Source organism: Sceloporus occidentalis, unplaced genomic scaffold, assembly GCF_023333645.1.
Source record: "Sceloporus occidentalis isolate IW3139 unplaced genomic scaffold, rSceOcc1.0.p SCAF_4, whole genome shotgun sequence".
Taxonomy (NCBI): Eukaryota; Metazoa; Chordata; class Lepidosauria; order Squamata; family Phrynosomatidae; genus Sceloporus; species Sceloporus occidentalis.
Window position 1 is genome coordinate 131,104,901 of NW_028316984.1, and position 21,958 is coordinate 131,126,858.

General features: G+C 40.8%; 1 protein-coding gene across 7 annotated transcripts in view; it reads left to right on the top strand.

Moving 5' to 3' along the window:
- The window catches only part of LOC149314617 (CD82 antigen-like), a 114,976-nt gene that overhangs the window by 65,911 nt on the left and 27,107 nt on the right, over positions 1-21,958 (top strand). For all 7 annotated transcript variants that reach the window (XM_089521489.1, XM_089521485.1, XM_089521491.1 and 4 more), the window contains one exon: positions 1,649-1,729. In XM_089521489.1, the coding sequence (XP_089377615.1) occupies positions 1,667-1,729 (63 nt within the window). In that variant the 5' untranslated portion in view covers positions 1,649-1,666. The remainder of the gene's footprint in view (positions 1-1,648; positions 1,730-21,958) is intronic.

A 21,958-nucleotide genomic window follows, 5' to 3' on the forward strand; every position in this document is an offset into this window, starting at 1 on the left:
GTACAAAAGCTGTTAGTGCTGCTACATTCTTTTAGGCTAAGGCAAAAGAGTTGCTCTCCAGATGTTGTTGGACTGCATTTCTCTGCGGGGCAATGCGTAAAAGACTCTTAACTGCTCAAGACAACTCAGCTAGTGAAGAATGATTTCTTGACTGTCCTGACTAGCATGGAGTAAGCCTTCCAGTGGCTCATGTTCAATAGGATCTGTTGTGGGTTTTTAGTCATTTGCATTCTAGTATCTATCCCATGGTTTTATCACCACTAGCCCACTAGAAAACCAGAGGGCTTGTTTGGCTCCACTGCATGGTAAAGCATGACCAACGCTCAATCATTTCTCCCTTGCAGAGATAAACCAGGGATTCCACTGCCCACGGAGTATAGACCCAAACAAAGAAATGCTTGGGTAGCTACATTATAGGTCCTTTATAAAGGGACAAACTGTGTCCTTTCCTATTTCTAGTTGTTGTTTTTCGGGGCTCTAAAAAATAGAAGGTAAACAAGGAAAACATGGGAAGAGGAAACAGATGTCCCATGGAAAAGTATTAAGCATGGCTTTTGCACAGTAAAAAAATCCCAGGAGCTGCAAACTTTTGAACCTTATTCAAGTATTCAGAATAGGGGTAAAAAGGGATAAATGGAATGTGTGGGAACGTGTGTCCTGCACCCTCCATGGTTACTCTCCACACATGGAGAGCCTCTGCTATGCTTGAATGCTTTCCCTGAGGCAGGATTTCTCAGGATTCCTGATCAGAAGGAATGCCTCAACCCATAGAAAAGATTCTCTTCTTTAGACTGTTGCTCTGTACATGATGGGAACAACAGTGAAGCACTTTCTCTCTCCTTATGTGCTGATTGTACTAGATTCTAAAGACTCGTAACAGAGTCTTGTTTTGGCTGCAACTTGTTTAAGAAGGCTTGGGCAGAGTTTGTAAATAATTAGTTGCAAATAAGTAATTCCTTAAAATATATTCCTTTTCCAGTCACAAAACTATGAATCATTATTATTATAACAAGGGATATCTTGCAGTGTAGCTGTAACTTTTAAAAAATGCCGTTATAGTTGCAGAAGTATGATCTTCGTATATAGCAGATGAGGAATTTTCCCTGCTTCAAATGCTAGCTCATGCTGTGCCTTATTCTGCTGCTCCATGCTTTGTTGTGGATGTTGAGGTGATGAGAATATGAATAAGAGAAGTGGTTTCACCCTACCTCATCCCGAGATAACCAAAGCAGTGCCTATTTTAGAACTGTGAAAGTAATTAGTTACTTTTTAAGATTATAACTGTAAGACTAACTACTATGAAAAGAGTTGGGGTGGGGATTTAGAACTTCTATAACTTTCCAGACTCAGGACTTCACTGACTTTGCCCTTTGCCTGTGGAACTGATGATGATGTGTTGCATACCGGAAATGTCCCTTGAGCTGATAGTAAAGATCAGAACAAGACAATAAACTCTCTTAATGAGACAAGGCTAAATCTGTTCCCCCTCCTCCCATGAGAAAACCATCTGTCTTTTAAAAAAAAGTAATCTGCTCATATGGCGTGTGGAAGGAAGGAGGAACAACCCTTGGCAAACAGCTGCTTTCATCATTCAACTAGTTCCTGTGCAAAGCATGATTGCTTATATGGCTATCTGTTTTCTTCCCAGGTTTTGTGAAAAGAGAAGATGGGGTCTGGCTGCCTGAAGGTCACAAAGTACTTCCTTTTCCTCTTCAACCTTCTTTTTTTCGTAAGTATTCAGATACAGAATTTGCAAGAGTCTACTTCTAAGTTAAGGATTGGTAGAAAAGACTCAAGCCTACTAGCAAGAGTTGATTATAACATGAAGAGGTTATAACAAATACTCTTGAAAGAAATCCTACTCTCATACTTTCAAACAGTCTCACAGCCTCATTGCTATAGGTGAATATCATGGGGCAGTTGCAACTGAAGGAAAATCTTAGTAATAGATATTAGTTCAAGGATGTTAAAGATTAGGATGTATTCTCATTAGAATGGACACATCCTTCATTCTCTAAAGGCATTGTTTAACACAAACATGTCTTCCAGAATGCTTTTTACTGTAGGCATCTGCTCAGTCTTTTGTGTTATAATGTCACTTTTAAAATGTACGCTACTTGTTTCTGGTCAGATGAGAATGTGTGATCAAAGAGATGTCACTTTCTCCACTGAGCTAGCTGACTACAAGCTACAAACAAGCTGTATAAATTTCTGCGCAGTTTTGTGGTTTGTACAAATTATCTTGTGCATGTTAATGAAACTACTTACTTCATTATTCAGTGTATCCTTAGAGAGCTGTGGTAACTGACTCAAGCTAGTTACATGCTTGCAAATGCTCATAGGAAAAAAGAAAGAATGAATGAGGCTGGCTTCATCAAGCAAATTGAATGGTGTGAGGATTTTTAAATGTTTTAAATGTTTTAAATATTACGTGTTCCCTTTTTGAGACAACATAAGTGAATTTACTGCCCAGACAATTTTAATCAAATCCTTTGCTTTTACAGAAATTTGCTAATTGGTAGGTACATCCAGCCACAGCATGTATGGTTATAATCAGGGCACTGCTGAATGGATTTTTCTGTGAGTCAGCATTGCAGTTTGCAGAGTACCACAAATTGGTGCCAATATTCACAGAAAGTAGAGTTGAATAGCAATTAGCCTCAAAGTCCTTATGTATCAAAGACGTTTCAGCCACTTTCCTGTTACATATTCAACACAGGGCTATGCTGGAGTTATCCAGTTTAGTATAATGGTAGAATCATAGAATTGTAGAGTTGGAAGAGACCACAGGGGCCATCTCCAACCCTCTGCCGTGCTGGAAATCAGGCATTTTAAACTTAATATTTATTTGTTTGTTTGTTTTATTTCACTTCTATGCCACCTTTCTCCCAAAAAGGGACCCAAAGTGGCTCACAAGATAAAACATTATTAAGACATCACAATAATAATTTAAAAACAATTAAAATTATCTAGTTAAAATAGTATAAGATTAATACAAAAAAAGTAAAAAACACTGTCCTAGTTTTAAGTTAAAAAGCCTGCTTAAATAAAAATGTTTTTGCTTGCGGGCAAAATGTAAGGAGGGAGGGGGCCAGGCTAGCCTCCCATGGAAGGGAGTTCCAAAGGATGGGAGCATTTATCAAGAAAGCTCTCTCTTGTGTCCTCACCAAGCAAGCCTGTGATGATGGTGGGACCAAGAGAAAGCCTTCCCCAGAAGATCATAGGGCTCTAGCAGGTTTGTATGGGGAGATGTGGTCTCTCAAGTAGTCTGGACATAAGCCATATTCTCTGTAAACAAGAAGGGGCAGTGGGCATGAACATGTGTCTCCTCCCCATTTTGTTGCCTTCAGCATGTAGAATCTCCCTGGATAGAAGATTATCTCTATTGCAGACAATACTTCACTACATGTGGACAGTGATGAAAAAGAAGATGGGATGTTGGTGGACCTAGCACAGTTGTGCTCATTTTTCATGTTCAGTGAATACATGCTTTTAACACATAAGCAGATCTCATTACCCTTATTTTTCACTAGGTGTATGTCTCTAGTGTCATTTGCACTTTGAATGCAGAGTTGCCAGAAACTTTGTATTGTACTTTGTTATATTGTAGGTTTACTACAGAATTTAAAGCTCTGGTAGACTTCGATTAATACCAAATATGTCCTGTGTTTAGCTCTGCTCCTTACACTCACAGTAATCTTAATATTTGTGAGGTTATTGTTCAGCTAGGGCTGGATCTTTGTGCATGCCATGACCCACTGGACTGACAATGGTAATCTTTCCTACTTATTCTTTTAAAATTTATATTCAGGATGTGGCCAGGTAGGCTCATATATGATTGCAGGTATTCATTTTTTATTATTATTTTCTTTTACTTTTCAAATTGTTATCCTTTTCTATAACAAAACTGTGCCTGTTCCCAAGTAAGCATGTTAAGAGATGCAAACACCCATTTATTCCTCTGGTCATGGCAGTGCTACAGTTTTAGTGAGTTTAAAATGCAAAACTGCATATACACATGATTTTTTTTAAGATCAAGATTTATAAATGGGTTTGGGCTTTGAGGATGGGGCTGTGTGGTCTATTACTGACATATTTAGCACCATAGCTGCCTTTAACTTAGGGATGGGAATTGTGTGTCCTTCCATCTATTGTTCAGCTACAATTCTCAGCATCTTCACCAGGGATTGTGCTTGGTTGGTGAGACCTGTAGCCCAACAACATCTGGAGGGTTTCATGATTTTCACCCTTGCTGCAACACATACCACTGTTATTTCTTCATTGAGGCAACAGCACTTTCCCCTTTAAAAATATTGTCTTTATCTACACGAAACATCCAATAAAAGTATATAAAGTACAAATCTCAAAAATCTGAAAAAAATGAACAAAGCATACATTCTTCATTTAAAAAGAATGTAAGACATCACTTAAAAAAGCATCATCTTATAGTCTTGCTGTCCATTAAACATTAATCTACACAAATCCATTTTCTTTATAACATACCCCAATTCTCTATGAATGATTTAAATCATCAGATTCTCCCCCACTGAGTACGTGTAATTGCAGCAGCCTTATTGGTAATAATTTATTACATTTTCTGAACCCACTCCTCAAAGACTAAATTTTTTGAGACCTTAGTATTTTTATTATAAGTGTTCTTTCAGATGCTAGCATAATAAAATGTTAATTCATAATTTCCACAGAACTCCTCAAGCGAAATGTAAGCAATAAAAGTCTCTCATCTCCCTAGCACATCTTGAAATGTTTTTCCTGCTCAGGTCCCAAACTGCAAAATTCCTTTATGAAGGAAAGGGGAATCATGCAGCCTTTCCAAAGTTGTTGGATGCAGCTCCTTACCACTGGCAATGATGGCTGGGCTGCTGAATCTTATTACCAGTACTACTGTTGTATATAGATATAGATAGATATTCTCTTAGCAACTACACAGTCACTACAGGGTTATTTTATCTTCCTGAAAATGTTGAATAGTAGATTACTCTTCCAATTTAATTTATACTTTTCTGCAGAAGACTCTGCATATATCTTACAAAACAGGTGTACATTCAATTGTGGCTTGATCAGTATTATCAAAATCTGTTTATCTTCTTGCATTCTTATAAACCATATTCCTGATTGTATAGCTTACCCTGGGGAAATGGGAGAGCTTTGTTCTTGTAACCTAATTCTTCCTGTATTATTAGAAGTTAAATCTTTTTCATGAAAGATTTCACAATATCTACTTTAATCTAACCAGAAGCATCATTAACAATTCTACTCACTGTAATATATTTCCCCACATATTGTAGATGAAATGGGAGATATCCCTTGGGCTAACATCTTTGCACTTTTCCCCACACTTTGAAACTACTTCATCTTAATTTCTTTTTTTCATCAAATGTATAGACACCATTTCATCTTTCTTTTATAAGACCCATTCTTTCAAGGAGATAGCTTGAATCAGCATAATACTATTAATACGTATTACTTATCTTATCTGTTGCATTGTCCCTTTTGGCTACAGCTGTTGCATTATTTCCAGCCCTGTTATTTTGTCATTTATTTTTTAAAGGAATTTAAAGACATTTACGTAGAGTATGTTTGAGGATTATTCATGGCTAAATCAGGGGAATAAACTTTGAGCAAGAACTTTATTTCAGTAATTGATATCTTTCCTATCTGTGGCAAGGTAAATTATTTCTGCTGTCCAAGCTAAATCTGATGTCTCATCGATGCTAGATTGTTAGGTGCAGGGTAGAACCTGTGTGTGTGTGTGTGTGTGTGTGTATATATATATAATCCAATCTTTGCAAGCATGTTAGAAATAAAAACAACAACAAAAACAGTGAGGATGAAGATGATGGCAGTAAGTGTTGTCTGTAGTGAATCCCAGTGATTCAGCACAGTCACTTGTAGAAAATGCACTTAGAAGTAGAGGATTAGATATTAATAAATTCCCATGTAAAATAAACTGGCCCATCTCTCACAGACTAATATGCAGATTGGAACTCAGTAATCCAGTGGCTTTCATAGTTCTCAAAGGTACCAACATAGTTCTCATCTGAAAATGTAGCAAAATTTATATAAAATACTATTTAGAGAGCAAATATATTCAAATAACTATTTTTAATACATTGTTAAAATATTTCTAACCTGACCTATATAAATAGATTTCAGGATGGGATAAATTCAATAAAAAGCATCTGAAAATAGCAATAATCTACAATCAAGTATAAAAAGCAGCAATGGTAGATTGGAATCAAATTATGATCTCTAAGTCCCAACAGCTTGCATAAATACCTGGGTCTTAGCTTGATGCTGAAATGAGGCCAGCGTCAGCACCAGCTGGACTGTGAGGGGCCGGGGGTGGGGGGGGGGAGAAAAGAGAGTATTCCATAACCAGGTATTTAAATAATGGATTTTAATAGCAATTTTGAAAATGTGGACTAGAAGAAATTGCAAATTAATGTAGAAACAAGAGGTAGCAGATTTAAGAGCAGACACATGCAAAAGTGACATAGACTAAAAACAGACTGGTCTGTCCATCCCTCTCTGGAAGCTCTATTAAACAGGTTTGCCAAGTAATAGCTAATGAATTGGCAGCTGCAATATATTAACCTCTTATTTTGGAAAGTCTACAGTACTCAGGCCTCCAGTATTCTTCTGTCTACCATGTGGTGGATGATACAACATCTGGAACAAAGTTTTCAGGATTTGACATTCAAAGAACCCCCAAAAGAGATCTACTCTAGTAGCAGACCTCACTCAGTTTTGGACAATATATTAATGAGAGCTGAAAGTGTGTTGACTTCTTTCTTGCACTTTATTAGTTTTGCTGTTCTTGAATCCATTTGTGTTTTCTTTCTTCACTGCCTGTGCTCTTTATGTTCTGTTTATTGAGCTACTGTTCATCTTCCAAGTGACTTTACTGTGTGTCTGAGCAGTTTGAATGACTGGGGATGGTGTGAGGGCAACATTGTTCCACTAGTCCAAGGCTGAGGGAAGTAAGGCATGATGAGGGGATGAGCAACTAGATGTCTAGGAACCACTGCACTTCTACCACTTCTAAAATTTGAATTGTCCTATTAGTCTCCCCCTGACCTTGAAACCTGGGTTGCTGTTCAGAAATACCAGTTTGATCCATCACAAGGCAAATCTCATGCATGATTTAGTTGAGGATGATGGGGCTATTTTGTCATGTGTCATTGGAAATTGGATGGATGAATTGGGGGAGTGGACTTGCTCAAGTATGTTGTGGTATTGCTTAGAAAGATAAGGAAGGAGGGACTCATGCCAGAATACCAATTCACTCAAGTGGTGGGTTAGGGTAAGGAAGATAGAGTTAGAATGTTGTTGTTATAGCCACCACCCTGCTTCTCCTATCAGCCTTCTTGCCTAACTTGGTTAAGATGCTCTCTGGTGTGATAGTAGGAGATTTGCCTTATGGGAATTGGCAACCTTGGGATTGCCTCAATACACTTAGAATCATAGAATCGTAGAATTGGAAGAGACCACAAGGGCTATCCAGTCCAACCCCTTGCCATGTAGGAAATCTCAATCAGAGCATCCCCAACAGATGGCCATCCAGCCTTTGCTTAAAGACCTCTAAGGAAGGAGACTCCACTACACTCCGAGGGAGTTTGTTCCACTGTCGAACAGCCCTTACTGTCAGGAAGTTCCTTCTAATGTTGAGGTGGAATCTCTTTTCCTGTAGCTTGCATCCATTGTTCCGGGGTCCTGTTCTCTGGAGCAGCAGAAAACAAGCTTGCTCCCTCCTCAATATGACATCCCTTCAAATATTCAGACAGGGCTATCATATCACCTCTTAACCTTCTCTTCACAAGGCTAAACATCCCCAGCTCCCTAAGTCGTTCCTCATATGACATGGTTTCCAGACCCTTCACGATTTTAGTCACCCTCCTTTGGACACACTCCAGTTTTTCAGTGTCCTTTCTGAATTGTGGTGCCCAGAACTGGACACAATATTCCAGATGGGGCCTGACCAAAGCAGAATATAGTGGCACTATTACTTCTCTTGCTCTAGATACTATACTTTTATTGATGCAGCCTAAAACTGCATTGGCCTTTTTAGCTGCCACATCACACTGTTGACTCATGTTCAACTTGTGGTCTACTTGGACTCCTAGATCCCTTTCAAATGTAGTTTCATTCAGTCAGGTGTCCCCCATCCTATATCTGTGCATTTTATTTTTCTGCCCTAAGTGCAGTACCTTACATTTCTCCCTGTTGAATTTCATTTTGTCAGCTTTGGCCCAGCTTTCTAGTCTGTTCAGGTCATTTTGAATTTTGATCCTGTCCTCTGGAGTATTAGCTATTCCTCCTAATCTGGTGTCATCTGCAAATTTGATGAGTATGCAACACAAGTAACAGCACATATCCTCGAACTGGCATTTTCAATTAAATGTAAGACTGGAAGCCTTAATGAAGTGGGGGAGTTTCTCTGTGGCCTAGCTGTCATGGGTAAACCATTTCCTGTTGAAGTTTAGTCTGACAGTGACTATTGTCTCTGCAGACTGGTAAGCCTGCTGCATTGGTTCTTCCTAGGCCTCAAGGGATTCCTCAATGCTTTTTTAAAAATAAAATTAAAATTTAATCCCCCCCCCAAAAAAAAAAAATACCCTGGGGCCTCTCTCCTTCCACTGAGTCTCACCCCACTCACACCTTCTCTTAAATATTTTAAAGAGATACAGGCAAATATCCCAGCCCATTTCTGCCAAAATGCAGATGTTTGAGGACCAGTGGTGTCGCCCCCTTAGAGTGTCACCTGGTGTGGTCTGCACCTCCCTAGTGATGCCACTGCCATTAGCTGTGCTAAGATTGATAGGAATCCAGCAATGTCTGGGGGGCTATATGTTGCCCACTCACAATACTAGGGTCACACCTAGTATTAAAATGCTGAAGTTAAGTATTAGCAGCAGACTATCTCATGCATAGAGCAAGAGGCTAAAGTTCAACTTATATGCAGAAAATATCATACACAGAGCAGGTTTAAACTTAGAGAAAGGAGTAGTGAAGATCGGAGGAAGAAACATAAGCAATCTAAGATATGCAGCTGACACCCATACTACTATCAGAAAACAACAAAGTCTTGGAACAATTATTAAGAAAGTCTGAAGGCAGGCTTAATGTTGAACATCAAGAAAATGAAAATAATGGCCATAAATTCAATCTAGAAGACAATGAAATTGAAATAGTTAAAGATTTTCCATACCTTTATTAATCATCAACAGAGATTGCAGTGAAGAAAGAAGACTAGGACTGGGAATGACAGCTATGAAAGAACTAAACAAGATAATAAAAAGCAAAGATATAATACTGAACACTAAAGTAAGGATTGTCCAAACCATCATATTTCCCATCACCATGTATGGATGCAAGAGCTAGACAGTGAAGAAACCTGAAAATAAACTCATTTGAGATGTACTGCTGGAGAACAGTGTTGCAGATACTGTGGATAGCCAGGAAGACAAACGAATGGGTATTGGAACAGATCAAGCCTGAGCTCTCCCTAGAAGCCAGAATAACCCAATTGAGACTGTTGTATTTTGACCACATCATGAGAAGTCATGACTTATTGGAAGACAATGATGCTTGGGAAGGTGGAGGGCAAGAGAAACAAGGTAGACTGAATACCAAATGGATAGACTCAAATCAAGGAGGCTACAGCTAGGAGCCTGAAAGAACTAGTTAGAGTAGTTGAGGATGAGGTATCTTGGAGGTGTTTCATCCACAGGGTCACCACGAGTTGAAGTTGACTCAAATCCAGATAACAACAACAAATCCCATGCAAAATATTTTGCTGTGGTACCCTCAGGACTCTTGTTAAGAATCTCCTGTCCCTTTTATTTGTCTTGGGAGTTTATCACACAGCTTACCTTCGCCCATGCTCCCATTGCGTAAACATCACCGATCTGTGACGAGAGCCTCCTGGTGGGATCGCGGATGGTGCAACGCTTCCGTTTTCATCATGGAAGCGTTATCATAAGTGTTTTAAAAAGAGCCCTTTTTAAATAACGATTTAATCCGTTATTTAAAAAGGACTCTTTTTTAAACACTTATGATAACGCTTCCATGACAAAAATGGAGGCGTTGTGCCATCCATGATCCCACCAGGAGGCTCCCGTCGCAGATCAATGACGTTTATGTGACGGAAGCATGGCAGAAGGTAAGCTGTGTGATAAACTCCTTGGTTGTTCCTTTAGGATTACTTCACATTTTTTGACAAGCCACTAATATTTGATACATGATGGGGAGGGGGTTTTGTAGCTTGGGGACTGGAGGCATCATGCCAAAGCCTCATTATAATCCCTGGCCTCTCTTCACACCCTCACTGGAAAAAAGAAAAAAAAACAGCTTTCAAAATGAAGAAGTATGCCCTTTGAAGTAAGTTGTTGTGGTGTGCCATCAAGTAGTTTCTGACTTACTGTGACCCTAAGGTAAACCTATCATGGGATTTTCTTTTCTGGGGCTGAGAATGTGTGACTTGGCCAGTGTCACCCAGTCAAGCAAGGAATCGAACCCTGATGTCCAGAGTCATAAGTTCTACACTCAAACCACTACAAGCTCTGGAGCATACAAGGGTTTTATTCTCAATTTTAAAGCTATTTATCTCTGCTTCTTGATCCTCTGGAGGGCCTGAAATGGATTTTATCAAAACTGGAAATGACTGTTCAGTTACTTACTGTTTTGGGAAAAAAATGCTAGGTATAGCCCATGGGAGGAAGGAAGCTGTCCATTCTTGACGTAAGAGATTCAGTAATAAGATGTGAATATGAAAAACATGTAGAACTTATGCACAGTTTGAGCAAGGGTTTTCTCTAGTGTTTGAAAGTCAGTTGCACATCTGTTCTACCATGTCTTGATATCTGCTGTTGCATCTATCTGGCCTGCACAACAGTGCCTGTGAAACCAACAGCAACAGCTCTCTTTTGCAAAATGGGGTGTATGGTTTTCCAGATGCCTGCATATCATGAAATAAAATGAGAAGCTTGCTTGTGAGTATATGGTTTTCCCTCTTTGCTCTGCCACTTTCTTTCTGTGTGTCATGCCAGCTCTGCATCTAGAAAAGCTTGCCCAGATGGTGCATCTGGGACACATCTGGAACTGATTTTCAACTTGCTTTCTTCACTACATTTTTAAAAAAACTTTGCTGTATGCTTTGTTGTTTCCATCTCCTGAGCAATCAGCATTCCAGTTATAGCTGCCAAGGACCAAAGGTCGTGTATGGTTTTAGCATACAAAGGAAGACTCTCTGTTAAAGAACCCCTATTACAAGAATAAGGCTATGTGCTTAAACTTCCAGATCTGAGATGCAGAACTCATTGAAATACTCATCTGGTCTCATGTTCAGATTTAAGAAGGGAAACCTGGGCAGCATAACTAACTGTGATATGTTGTGGAGACCTGTCGTGTTATACGCTACCAGTTGTTCCATAGTACTGCTGCCTTGCATTAGCTCTGTTCTATCCCCTTATGACTGGTGTCAGGGGAGGAGATGTGGTTAGCTTGAAAAATATTTGCAATTAATGCCTCTTTCTTATTAGATAGATTGTTTCCCTTTTCTTAAATGATATGTGAACACAGAGAAGTACAGTAGTTAATCTTATCTGACATCTTGAGTGATTGGAGGGAGAGCAGCTGGGATTGAAGTGGTGTTGATAGAAGTGGTGTTGGTAGCTGACTCATGATGGAGGATGGAACACATGAGTGCAGATGGTTCATATCTCTTCAGTATCACTCACTTACACAATATGTACATTGCGGAGTCCAGTGCCACGTCCAGGGCTGTACTTCATTGACAAACAATAACAGATAGCTGAAAAAAGATGTGTAACACGATTCATGTCAAGTGTTGTTTTAAGTTAAACTTGCGTTGGAAAAATAAGGAAAGATGGTTGAGAACATCTGTGCATCCTCTGTGATTCACAGTAAATCTTCAGACTTGGAGGAGGGATGAGATAGAGAGCCCTTTCTTCTCTGGGCATCTTGCAAAGTACAAGAGTGGATATCTCTGTTCACACTTGGGGTGGTATATTTACATGGCTTTGCATTGTGCTCCACAACAGGAGGTGGGGGAACATGTAGCCTCCAGATGATGTTGGGCTGCAGCTCCCATCATCCCGTGCCACTAGCTATGCTGGGGCTGGGGCTAATGAGAGTTGCAGTCCAGCAATATCTGGAGTGCCACACATTCCTTCACACACATACACTCCACTGCACAATGTCCTTGAGATATCAATATGCACAGCAAAACACCCTTATATAGGTATAAAGTATGAACTGTCCTGCATTTGAGGCTTCAGGTGATTTGGTCTGGCTCCGTCAAGAGTACAGGCCAGTAGTCTCTATAGCAACTTTTCCACAGAAGATGACAAAAGGTGAGGAGCACTTAAAGAAACTTAATACCAGGGAGGTGGGGGAAGAAGTTCAGCATCTACAATGGCTTGCAGAAAAGCTTTGCCCTATGGTAACCCCTACTTGTCTTCTCTTTGCCACAGTGCTCCAGCAAAGTGGATATATTTTCACTGCTAGACTGATGGCAAGCCTTCCTGCTTTCCTCCCCCCTCCTTTGCTTTCTAGCTAGTAAAGCCAAGTATGTTCTTGGAGCCCTGATGGGATGGCTCCGAGCTGACAGGAGGCGGATTGAAGCTACTTGGCTGAATAAATCCAGATCTGAGCAGCAAAGTATTTTCCCACATTTTGTACAGAAAGATTTGGAAAGTTTCTTGAGGGTTGGCCAAAGAAGGAGGCAAATGGTGGGGCAGGGGGCAGCTCAGGGTGGGAATAGCTGTTGGAATTCTCTACTGGAAGGCTCTTCTGCAGCTTCCTTTAGCTAGGCCTCAGGTGACAGAAAGCATATGTTCTTTTGTCCTTTCCCCCCAGTTTTCTTCCAGATTGAGACTCTTCCTTTGCCATGTGGGGTGGTAAGGGGGAGCTGCTCTTGCATAGCTTCATGGTGTCACACCCAGTAGGAACCTGGACCCAAATTCTGTCTATAACAGGTCATACATACTGTCCTGTTTTCCTAGGTATGCAGCTCTTAGGTGTATAACCTTAGGCATATAAGTTGAGAAGTGAGCTGCACTGAGTTCAAGAGGCTTACTCCCATCTCATTATGTATAGGGCAGAAACCTTAATTATTGTCATAATTATGTGAAGAAAGTTTTGCCACTACTGGATAAACTCTGTTTTTTGTGAATAAGTGTTATCATGATACAGAGTTGTGGAAAGCTACTTCACACAGATCATTCTCTATGTAAATGTTATGACAGTTGTCTAGTGACTATAAGGCATAAATCCACCCTAAGATTTACAGAACGTACTTTCTGCTGTGATCTTCCAACAAAACAAGAGACAAGACTGTTCAATGTTAGTGGTGCTACATTTGATAAAGCAAGATATGGCATCCTAAGAAAGGCGAACTAATCTGTGGGTAGGCATAATTTATAACCTCCAATAATGGCACTTGGTACTTCATCTTCTGGAATAAGGGATTCATGTTTGCCTACTTTTAATCCTCAAACCTATAATTGAAACTACTAGCCTCTGATAACAAGAGCGAGTAAAAGTCACTTAATTAGGCTGTTCTTCTCACTGCTGAGTTCCAGTACTGGCTTTTCAAAAACCACACTTTGTCTTCAGGTCCCTATACAGAGATGAACTGCAGATGTCCTTTCAATATTTTCCAGGCTTTTCTAGTTTTCTGTGCTTCTGAGTTTTGCAGCGTCATCTTGAGCTAGTGGAAAGAAACTGTATTTCTACTAACATAAATAATCTTGCCACAACTGATGAAGGCTCTGACAAAATAAAATTCTGTGGAATAACAAAGGATCTGTATACCTAATAGTTTGCAGAACTTTTAAAAAATTTACCCTAAAAAACCTTACACAATGCCTGGAATTATTTTTTTAGAAACATCCTATAATGCCATTAGGTATTTTCCCTTGTAGAATAAAGGATACAAGGTTACCTTGAATTCTCAAAATTATTCTGTGCATGCTCCACAACACTATTATTCTTGGCAGTAAGATCAGTTTCTGTAGCAGTTGCTGAACACGTTCAACTCACAGCCCTTCTTGCAGAGCTACAAAATATCCACGAGTCCTAATACTTAGAGGCTATTTCAGGGCCAAATCCTGAATGCTCCTGGGCCCGGTGCAGTAGTGGCTGCCAACTTCCTTATCAACATTGCAATGATTCTGCTATGGACTATGTTTTTGACCATTAAAGGGGTTGCCCAAGGTATTAAATCCTTTCCCAAAACAGTTTCAGAACTTTGGATGGCATTTTTAAAGTCTGGACAACAGCCTAAAGCAGATTTCATCACACTATTGATAGGGGAACCACCAGCCAGTACTGGTCTTGCCTTTTCAATAGGTTCTGGCATGCTACACTTTTGGGGCTGGGGGCTGGGAAGAGTATCCCAGATGTGATGCTTTGTTCATCATGGCTTTGAAACATGTCTGTTTAGGTCTGTGCTGAACTGGATTCAGACATTGTTACTTGGAAAGAGAGTAAAACTCATAGAATCATAGAATCGTAGACTTGGAAGAGACCACAAGGGCCATCCAGTCCAACCCCCTGCCATGCAGGAACTCTCAATCAAAGCATCCCTGGCAGATGGCCATCCAGCCTCTGTTTAAAGACCTACAGGGAAGGAGATTCCACTACACATCCGTCTACTTACATCCTTAGACAGCTTTAAAAAGGCTGTTAAGATGGATCTCTTCCGGGAGACCTTCCCAGAATAGAGAACCCGGCCTTAGAAAAACGTCTGGAAAAGACACTGCTGCTCCCACTGATTGTTTGCTGGTATGATGTTGTTGACCTTCTGGTCAGTTTTTAACTTGTATGTTTGTTTGTTGTTGTTTTTTGTTCTTTTTTTAAAAAATATTGCATTGGATTTAATACTTTTTTAAGGAGGGTAGAGTACCAGGGATTTTATATGTTTTGTATTTTTAACTTTGTTAGCCACCCCAATTGTTCTCAGAGAGGTGGGATACAAATAAATATTATTATTATTATTATTATTATTATTATTATTATTATTACTATTATTACACTCCGAGGAAGTGTGTTCTACTGTCGAACAGCCCTTACTGTCAGGAAGTTCCTCCTAATTTTGAGGTGGAATCTCTTTTCCTGTAGCTTGCATCCATTGTTATGAGTCCTGTTCTCTAGAGCAGCAGAAAACAAGCTTGTTCACTCCTCAATATGACATCCCTTCAAATATTTAAACAGGGCTATAATATCACTTCTTAACCTTCTCTTCTCCAGGCTAAACATCCCCAGCTCCCTAAGTCGTTCCTCATAAGACATAGTTTCCAGACCCTTCACCATTTTAGTCACCCTCTAGTTTCTCAACATCCTTTTTAAACTGTGGTGCACAGAACTGGACACAATATTCCAGGAGGAGGGAGGCTCCTTGGAAATGATCTCACTAGTATTTGACAATGGCTTTTATGTTGCCTTTCCTGATAAAGGAGAAAGTATTATTCTCTGGAGATGCCCTCCCTCTCCACTTCCACCAAATGCCAGCCTGCTCTTCTACCTGCTGCAAAGGACAGCTGTTTGAGGTTTCACAGGACATTTTCACACCAGAGGAATGTCTCCCAATTTTGAAAGAAAAGGAAGTGGGGCCATTTCAGAAATGAATGCAAGTACGTGGATGGTTATCACACCATAGAAGAACACAGTGCCCATCCCAAAGTCAAAGCAGTGCAAATGCAAAAGAAATTATCACACGAGTACATACCCATCATAGTCTAGAATTCGAATTAGCATCTCTGCACATGTGCAGTGAGGGTGGAATCGGATTGTAACCTTTTTACATTTCCGGTAGGGCTTGCTTCCAGTTCCAGTGGTTTTGCCTTGTTTCATGTTATTTGTTCATTCATTACTCTTTATTTCACGTTATTTAGGCAATTCACCAATTCAAAACCAATCCAAAGCAACCTTATACTTGGTTTGAGCATTAGACTATGACTCTAGAAAGCAGGGATTGAATCCCACTGGGTGACCTGGTGCAAGTCACACTCTCTCAGCCTCTTCAGAAAATGGCGATGGCAAACCTCATCTGAATAAACCTGACAAGAAAACCTTGCGACAGGGTTGAGAGAGATAAAGAGAGATCCCTGGCCAATCCCTTCCCTCCAGATGGAAAGGATGAGTATGCAAAGGGAAAGAGCTGGAAAGGGCTAAGAGGAGGAGGGAGGCAGTGTGTGTGTGTGTCTGTGGGGAGGGCTGCTTTATCCCCAAAACAGCTCCAGAGCTCTGGGAGGACCTTTGTGAGACTGAGAGAAAAGCCCCCCACACCCAGAGGGAGGGAAGAAAGGCGGACTTTGGTGCCAGTCTTTTAACTTTTGGGGGAGGCCAGAGCATCCCCCCCACCCCCCGGGGCAGCACAATCACCTTCACTTTTCCAGCCCCTTTGTTCTCAGAGGGAGCAGCCAGGGAGCACAGGAGAGAAAATTGCAGCCAGTAAAGGAGCTTGGGAATTGTAGTCTGATTCGAAGGCAATCCAAGGGCGACCAAGACATGTGTTCCATACCTGGCAAATTCAGATTGAACTCAACTTTGGAGTGGAACAGGATTTGTAAATTCTATATTGCCCTGAATTTACCCATCTCTCAGATGCCCCAGGATTGGGTTCGAATTGATTTAGGATTGCCTTTGATTACGTGTGATAACCTCTTCCCAAGAAACGTGAAACCCTATGATTGCACCCAGGATGACACTGCATTAACCTTCCAATTTCCCCCGTGTGATAACGTCCAAAGGGTGTTTCCTGATCAGCAGTTTTATTGTACGAGATGATGTATTCTATACTGCGGTGCAGTGTCTGTCTTTCTGTCCTTTATTTTTCTTGAAGCTGTGATATAGATTTTGAAACTTTTTCTAAATGTAAACTTTCACGTCTTTAGAGGTACGCTTGGACAATGGCAAAATTGAAGCTATTGTTCCATACTTTCTCCTAATGTCGTGGTAGTAACCTATGGCATGTGTGCCCTCTCTGGCATGTGAAGCCATTTTGAAGGGTGCATTGAGAGATGGGAGGGCAGGGTAGAGGAGGAACAGGCGTGTGCCTGTCCCTCCTCTTCTCCTGTCCTCCTGTGCCTTTAGCTACCTCTCCAGAGACAGCTCAAGGTCCGAGAGGGCTGGAGAGAGAGAAGAGGAACAGGCCCATGCCTGTTTCTCCCCCCCCCCCCCCATCCTTCTGAGTCTTCAGATGCCTCAGAAGGTGGAAGTCCCACTCTCCAGTAGTCCCGTCCCACCCACCCCACCTACCCCGGAAGTTCCACCCCCAGCACCAGGTAACACTCGGTGCCAGAATGCCTTTGAGTTTGGGCACTTGGTCTCTAAAAGGTTTGCCATCCCTGTCTTAATGTATTTATTCTTCCCATTCCTCCCCTCTCTTTGGACATTGTTAGGTCCTAAATTTGTTATATGGCATACATTCATGATACAATATTTTACCATTCTTTTAGCAGAAGGTATGCTGGCTGTTATTCTCCTTTCCTGCCACCCCTCTTAGTACACTACCTTAAAATATAAGGTGGCAGGTAAATGCATGGATGCAGCTGTATGAAACAGTAATGGCTTATGGGAGAGGGGAACAGTGTGGGCTCCCTCCCTATTGCTACTCCTTGTCTGTATGGTGAATTTCTCTCAGAAGAGTTCTTGCCAGGGAGGAAACTCTCTCACCCAGCTCCAGTTAAAATTTAACTCTTTTATATTTCTTTTCTTTTAGCAAGCTGTTATTTCTTAATGTTCAGACTGTATGTTCCAGTCCTTATGTAGCCAAAACAATGCACACAAAAGGTCTGAATTGGAAAAATCATTTCTTAGTATTCTCTTTCTATTTGTAGGCTCACCTTTTATCACAAGATTTGGGTTATCACAACAGTTATTTCTATGGCCAATGTTAATAAGCCTTCAAGGTGCAACAGGACTCTGTGATTTCAGCACAATAGAACAATGTATTCACCCCTTTAGAAACGGGGCTTTATACATTTCTGTGTAGTGCAGCATAACATGTATGCTAAATCACAGGGGTGAACTTCTGGGCAAAAATTTGTATCTGTAACAGATGCTTATCACATTGCAAGCATTAACTGACTCTGCCAGTTTTTCTAACAGCCATTTTCTGTGTCTAAATTATCTGTGACCTCAGGGTCAACATGCTGCTTCCAGAAATATCCAGTGTGTGTGTGTGTGAATGAACCTGGTTATATTATACTCCAGGCACCTACATAAAGACTCAGGTTACAATAAAGCTGTTAATCTGAAAGGTATCACTTTTGTCGTTTTGCTGGAACAGACCAATATGACTATACAAGAGGAAAGTATTAGCATAAACACAGGTTTCTCAAAGATAGCAAAAGTCTTTGGGGTGGATTAGGGAAGTGGTACAATGCTCACTGGGCATGGAATGCTGGGTGACTTGGAGGGAAATAATTTTGTAATAAAGGAAAACAGTGGGGTGTGGGAATGGAGTAGCAAGACTAGAACACTGAACAGGAGCCTGCCACGCTGCAATGTTTGGCTTGTACTGACAGCTGTAGACTGCTCTGACAGGAGGACATGCACAAAAGGCTTTAAGCAGGCTTGTGTGGCAACAGACAACTTGCCAGGAATGCAACTCGACTGGAGTTCTGGCTTTTGTCAGCAACAGCCAGCTTAGTTGATGCCCTGGGGTCATTGCTGAAATGTCAATAGCAGCAAGGTCATGCTTTTCTTGAGTTCAGATCTGCAGGTGGGTGACTGAGCTGTGCTGTACCTTGACATCCAATGTTCCTGGGGATAAGATCACCCCTTCTTTGTGAATGGAAAGAATGGGGAAAAAACTACTAAGTAGAACAGGTTCCTCTCATATTCCAGCCTGGATGGATCATCTTGAAAGTCTTAAGGAACAATTTTGAGATCCTTTGGCATGCACTAGGAGGCTCCCTTTCTTCTGACCTCGCCATCCTGCTTTGAGGGACAAATTGGTAGGATTAAAGCCAGCACTCTTGACACTTCTTCTCTTTACCATGTTACGTATATAAGTTCCCATTTGACATTTTTGTTGTTGCCGTTTCTAACTTTCGGAGGGGAAGGTGGAACTGGTAGAAAAGAGCCTATAGTGTAGAAGTTCTGAGTGGTTATGTTCTTAATCTTATTCCTTCTTTTATAATCAGTTTCTAGTTGTAGAAATCTTCCTTTTAGCACAGATGAGCCAAGCTTTGACACAGATGTCTAGAGGTTTGTCCATATTTATTCCTCTTGCCCCAGAAATGTTTTGTGATTAGCTGGAGCAAAGCTGGATTATTGTTCTTCCATAATTGCCCGTTCTCATCTATGCAGTCTACTGATGATGGTTGAAGGCTGCCAGCTGGCATCTTTCTGCAGAACATTGTTGGACTGCAGAGTGTTTGCAGTCTGCTTGCCAAGACTGGCTCTGTGCCATAGGTTTTTCTGCCATATGAATGTTGTATGATTTGTAGCTTTATCTGATTCAATTTCCAGGCCTTACTCCCCCGCTCTTTAATCTATATGTTGATCATAGAATGCTGGCTTCCTGATTCTTTACTAAAAGTGTTGATCATACATGAATGGCCTGATACCAGCTTTGTTGATGGAAGTTGCAGTTCAACAACATTTGGAGAGCCACATGTTTCTCCATATCCCTGTCTTGCGCTTTCTGCTGCAAGCATGGAAATTCATTTTGTGCTGTAAAAGCAGAGGTCCGAGGCACATGAGAGAATGGGGCCTATGATCTGGGGCAATAAGCCTGCCTCTAAAATGTCATACTGCTCATGAAAGCTTGCAAATTTGAATGCTCTTCTGCAAACTGTATATACTCATGTGTATATGGTGGCGCAGTGGTTAAATGCCTGTACTGCAGCCATTCACTCAAAACCACAAGGTTGCGAGTTTAAGACCAGCAAAAGGGCCCAAGCTCGACTCAGGCTTGCATCCTTCCGAGGTCGCTAAAATAAGTACCCAGACTGTTGGGGGCAAATTAGCTTACTTGCTAATTAGCTTACTTGCTGTTCACCGCTATGATCTTTGGAATAGCGGTATATAAATAAACCAAATTATTATTATTATTAAGTCTAGAAATTTTAGTCAAAAAAATGATTAAAAAAAACCTGGTCCGGCTTACCTATAGGTCAATGTAAGTACTGTACTTTAACGCATACACACACACACGAGCCATCCCCTTTCTCTGAATAGAGCGGTAAAAGGTGAGAGCTTAGTCCATCCTGGGAGCACTAAAAAGAAGTATGGATCCCCTCTACTCTTTCATCCATCCAGCCTTTAGGATAAGCACAGATATATATGCCTGCCAGAATTTTCTAAGTTCTTTGGCATCATTTCCCTTTGCATCATCCTTTACATCCTTTGTTACATGCCCCTAAGTTTTACCCTCGACTTATCCACAGGTCATATCAAAATCCAAACTTTTGCTCTCACCAAACTCACCCTTGATTTATACATGAGGTTGACTTATAGTCAGTTATACATTATATGGTAGATATAAGGGCTGAGATGAAAGCTAGCTGAGAACATTTCTTCCTAACACCTAACACCTAGTTTTCCTTTCATTTTTTTAAGGTGGAGAGATTTTATATTTTTATTTGAAACAAGTTCCAGTTATACTGCCCTCCACATTTAGTTTGGACTGATAAAACTCATGTAAGTTTATCAGTTTTGTATGCTTAGACATCTGTCTTCTGAATAATTCTTTTCAATTAGATTGCCATAATTACAGCCTTGCTTTTGAATTTTTGAAGTTGTTATGTAGCAACTCAGTCCTTGCTTATTCACTTTAGGTCCTACTAAGTTAATGCATGCTTGACAGCATGCTCAAAGGTGCTCCTCCCCCCCCCCCTGGATTTTTTTGAATCCATGGTGACAAAGCCAAAAAACCTTATACAAACAAATGACGTCTGGGGTACATAATATCTGTAATCTATTCTGAATATTCGAACTAGATTGTGTTCGATTCTGTTGGGCTTCATCCTGCGTAGCTCATATTCTGTGAATAAAGTAAGGCATGGGAAACTAATGACTTTTCAAATGGACTTCGACTCCCAGAAGCCCCAGATAACATAAGTCAGTTGTATGGAATTATAGGAATTAAAGTCCAGAACATCTGGAAGGCCATAGATTCTCCACATGCTAATCGGCAGCCAGTGAAGTTATTTTAGTACAGGTGTTATATGGTCAGACCTGGAAGTACCAGTGACCAGTCTGGCTGCCATATTTTGAATCAGTTGAAGCTTCCAAACTTGGCACAAGGGTAGCCCCATGTAGAGCGCATTACAGAAACCAAGATGAGAGGTTACCAGTGCATGTACCACTGCTTCAAGATCCCTTCGGCCCAGGCAAGGTTGCAGCTGGAGTATCAACCAAAGTTGATAGCAAGCACTCATAGCCGTCACATCCACTTGAGATGACAACTGTAGGGACGAGCTGCAAACTTCATCCTTTAGGGGAAGTGTGACCCTGTCCAGGACTGGTTGACAAATTTTCTTGCCTGAGCCAGGGGTTCCTATCGCTAGTACCTCCGTTTTCTCTGGATTCAGCCTGAGTTTGTTTTCCCTCATCCTGCCCATTACTGACACTAGGCAGGCATTCAGAGGAGAGATGCCATCCTTAGTCACTGCTACAGTCAGAGACATAGAGAACCATATTTGAGTGTCATCAGTGTACTGATAACACTGCACCCCATGTCTCCGAATGATCTCTCCCAGCGGCTTCATGTAAATGTTAAACAGCATGGGGGACAGGATGGTGCCAGCATTCTGCTTCCTAAATAAGAAAAGTTATTGGTGAAGGAGAACATCTTGGGTTTTTCCCCCCTTTTCCAGAGGTATCTGTCTGAATCTGTTACAAATGGTTCTGTACTAAAGGGAATTTGTAAATCAGTGATGGGGGAGAGGTGTTTGCTAAT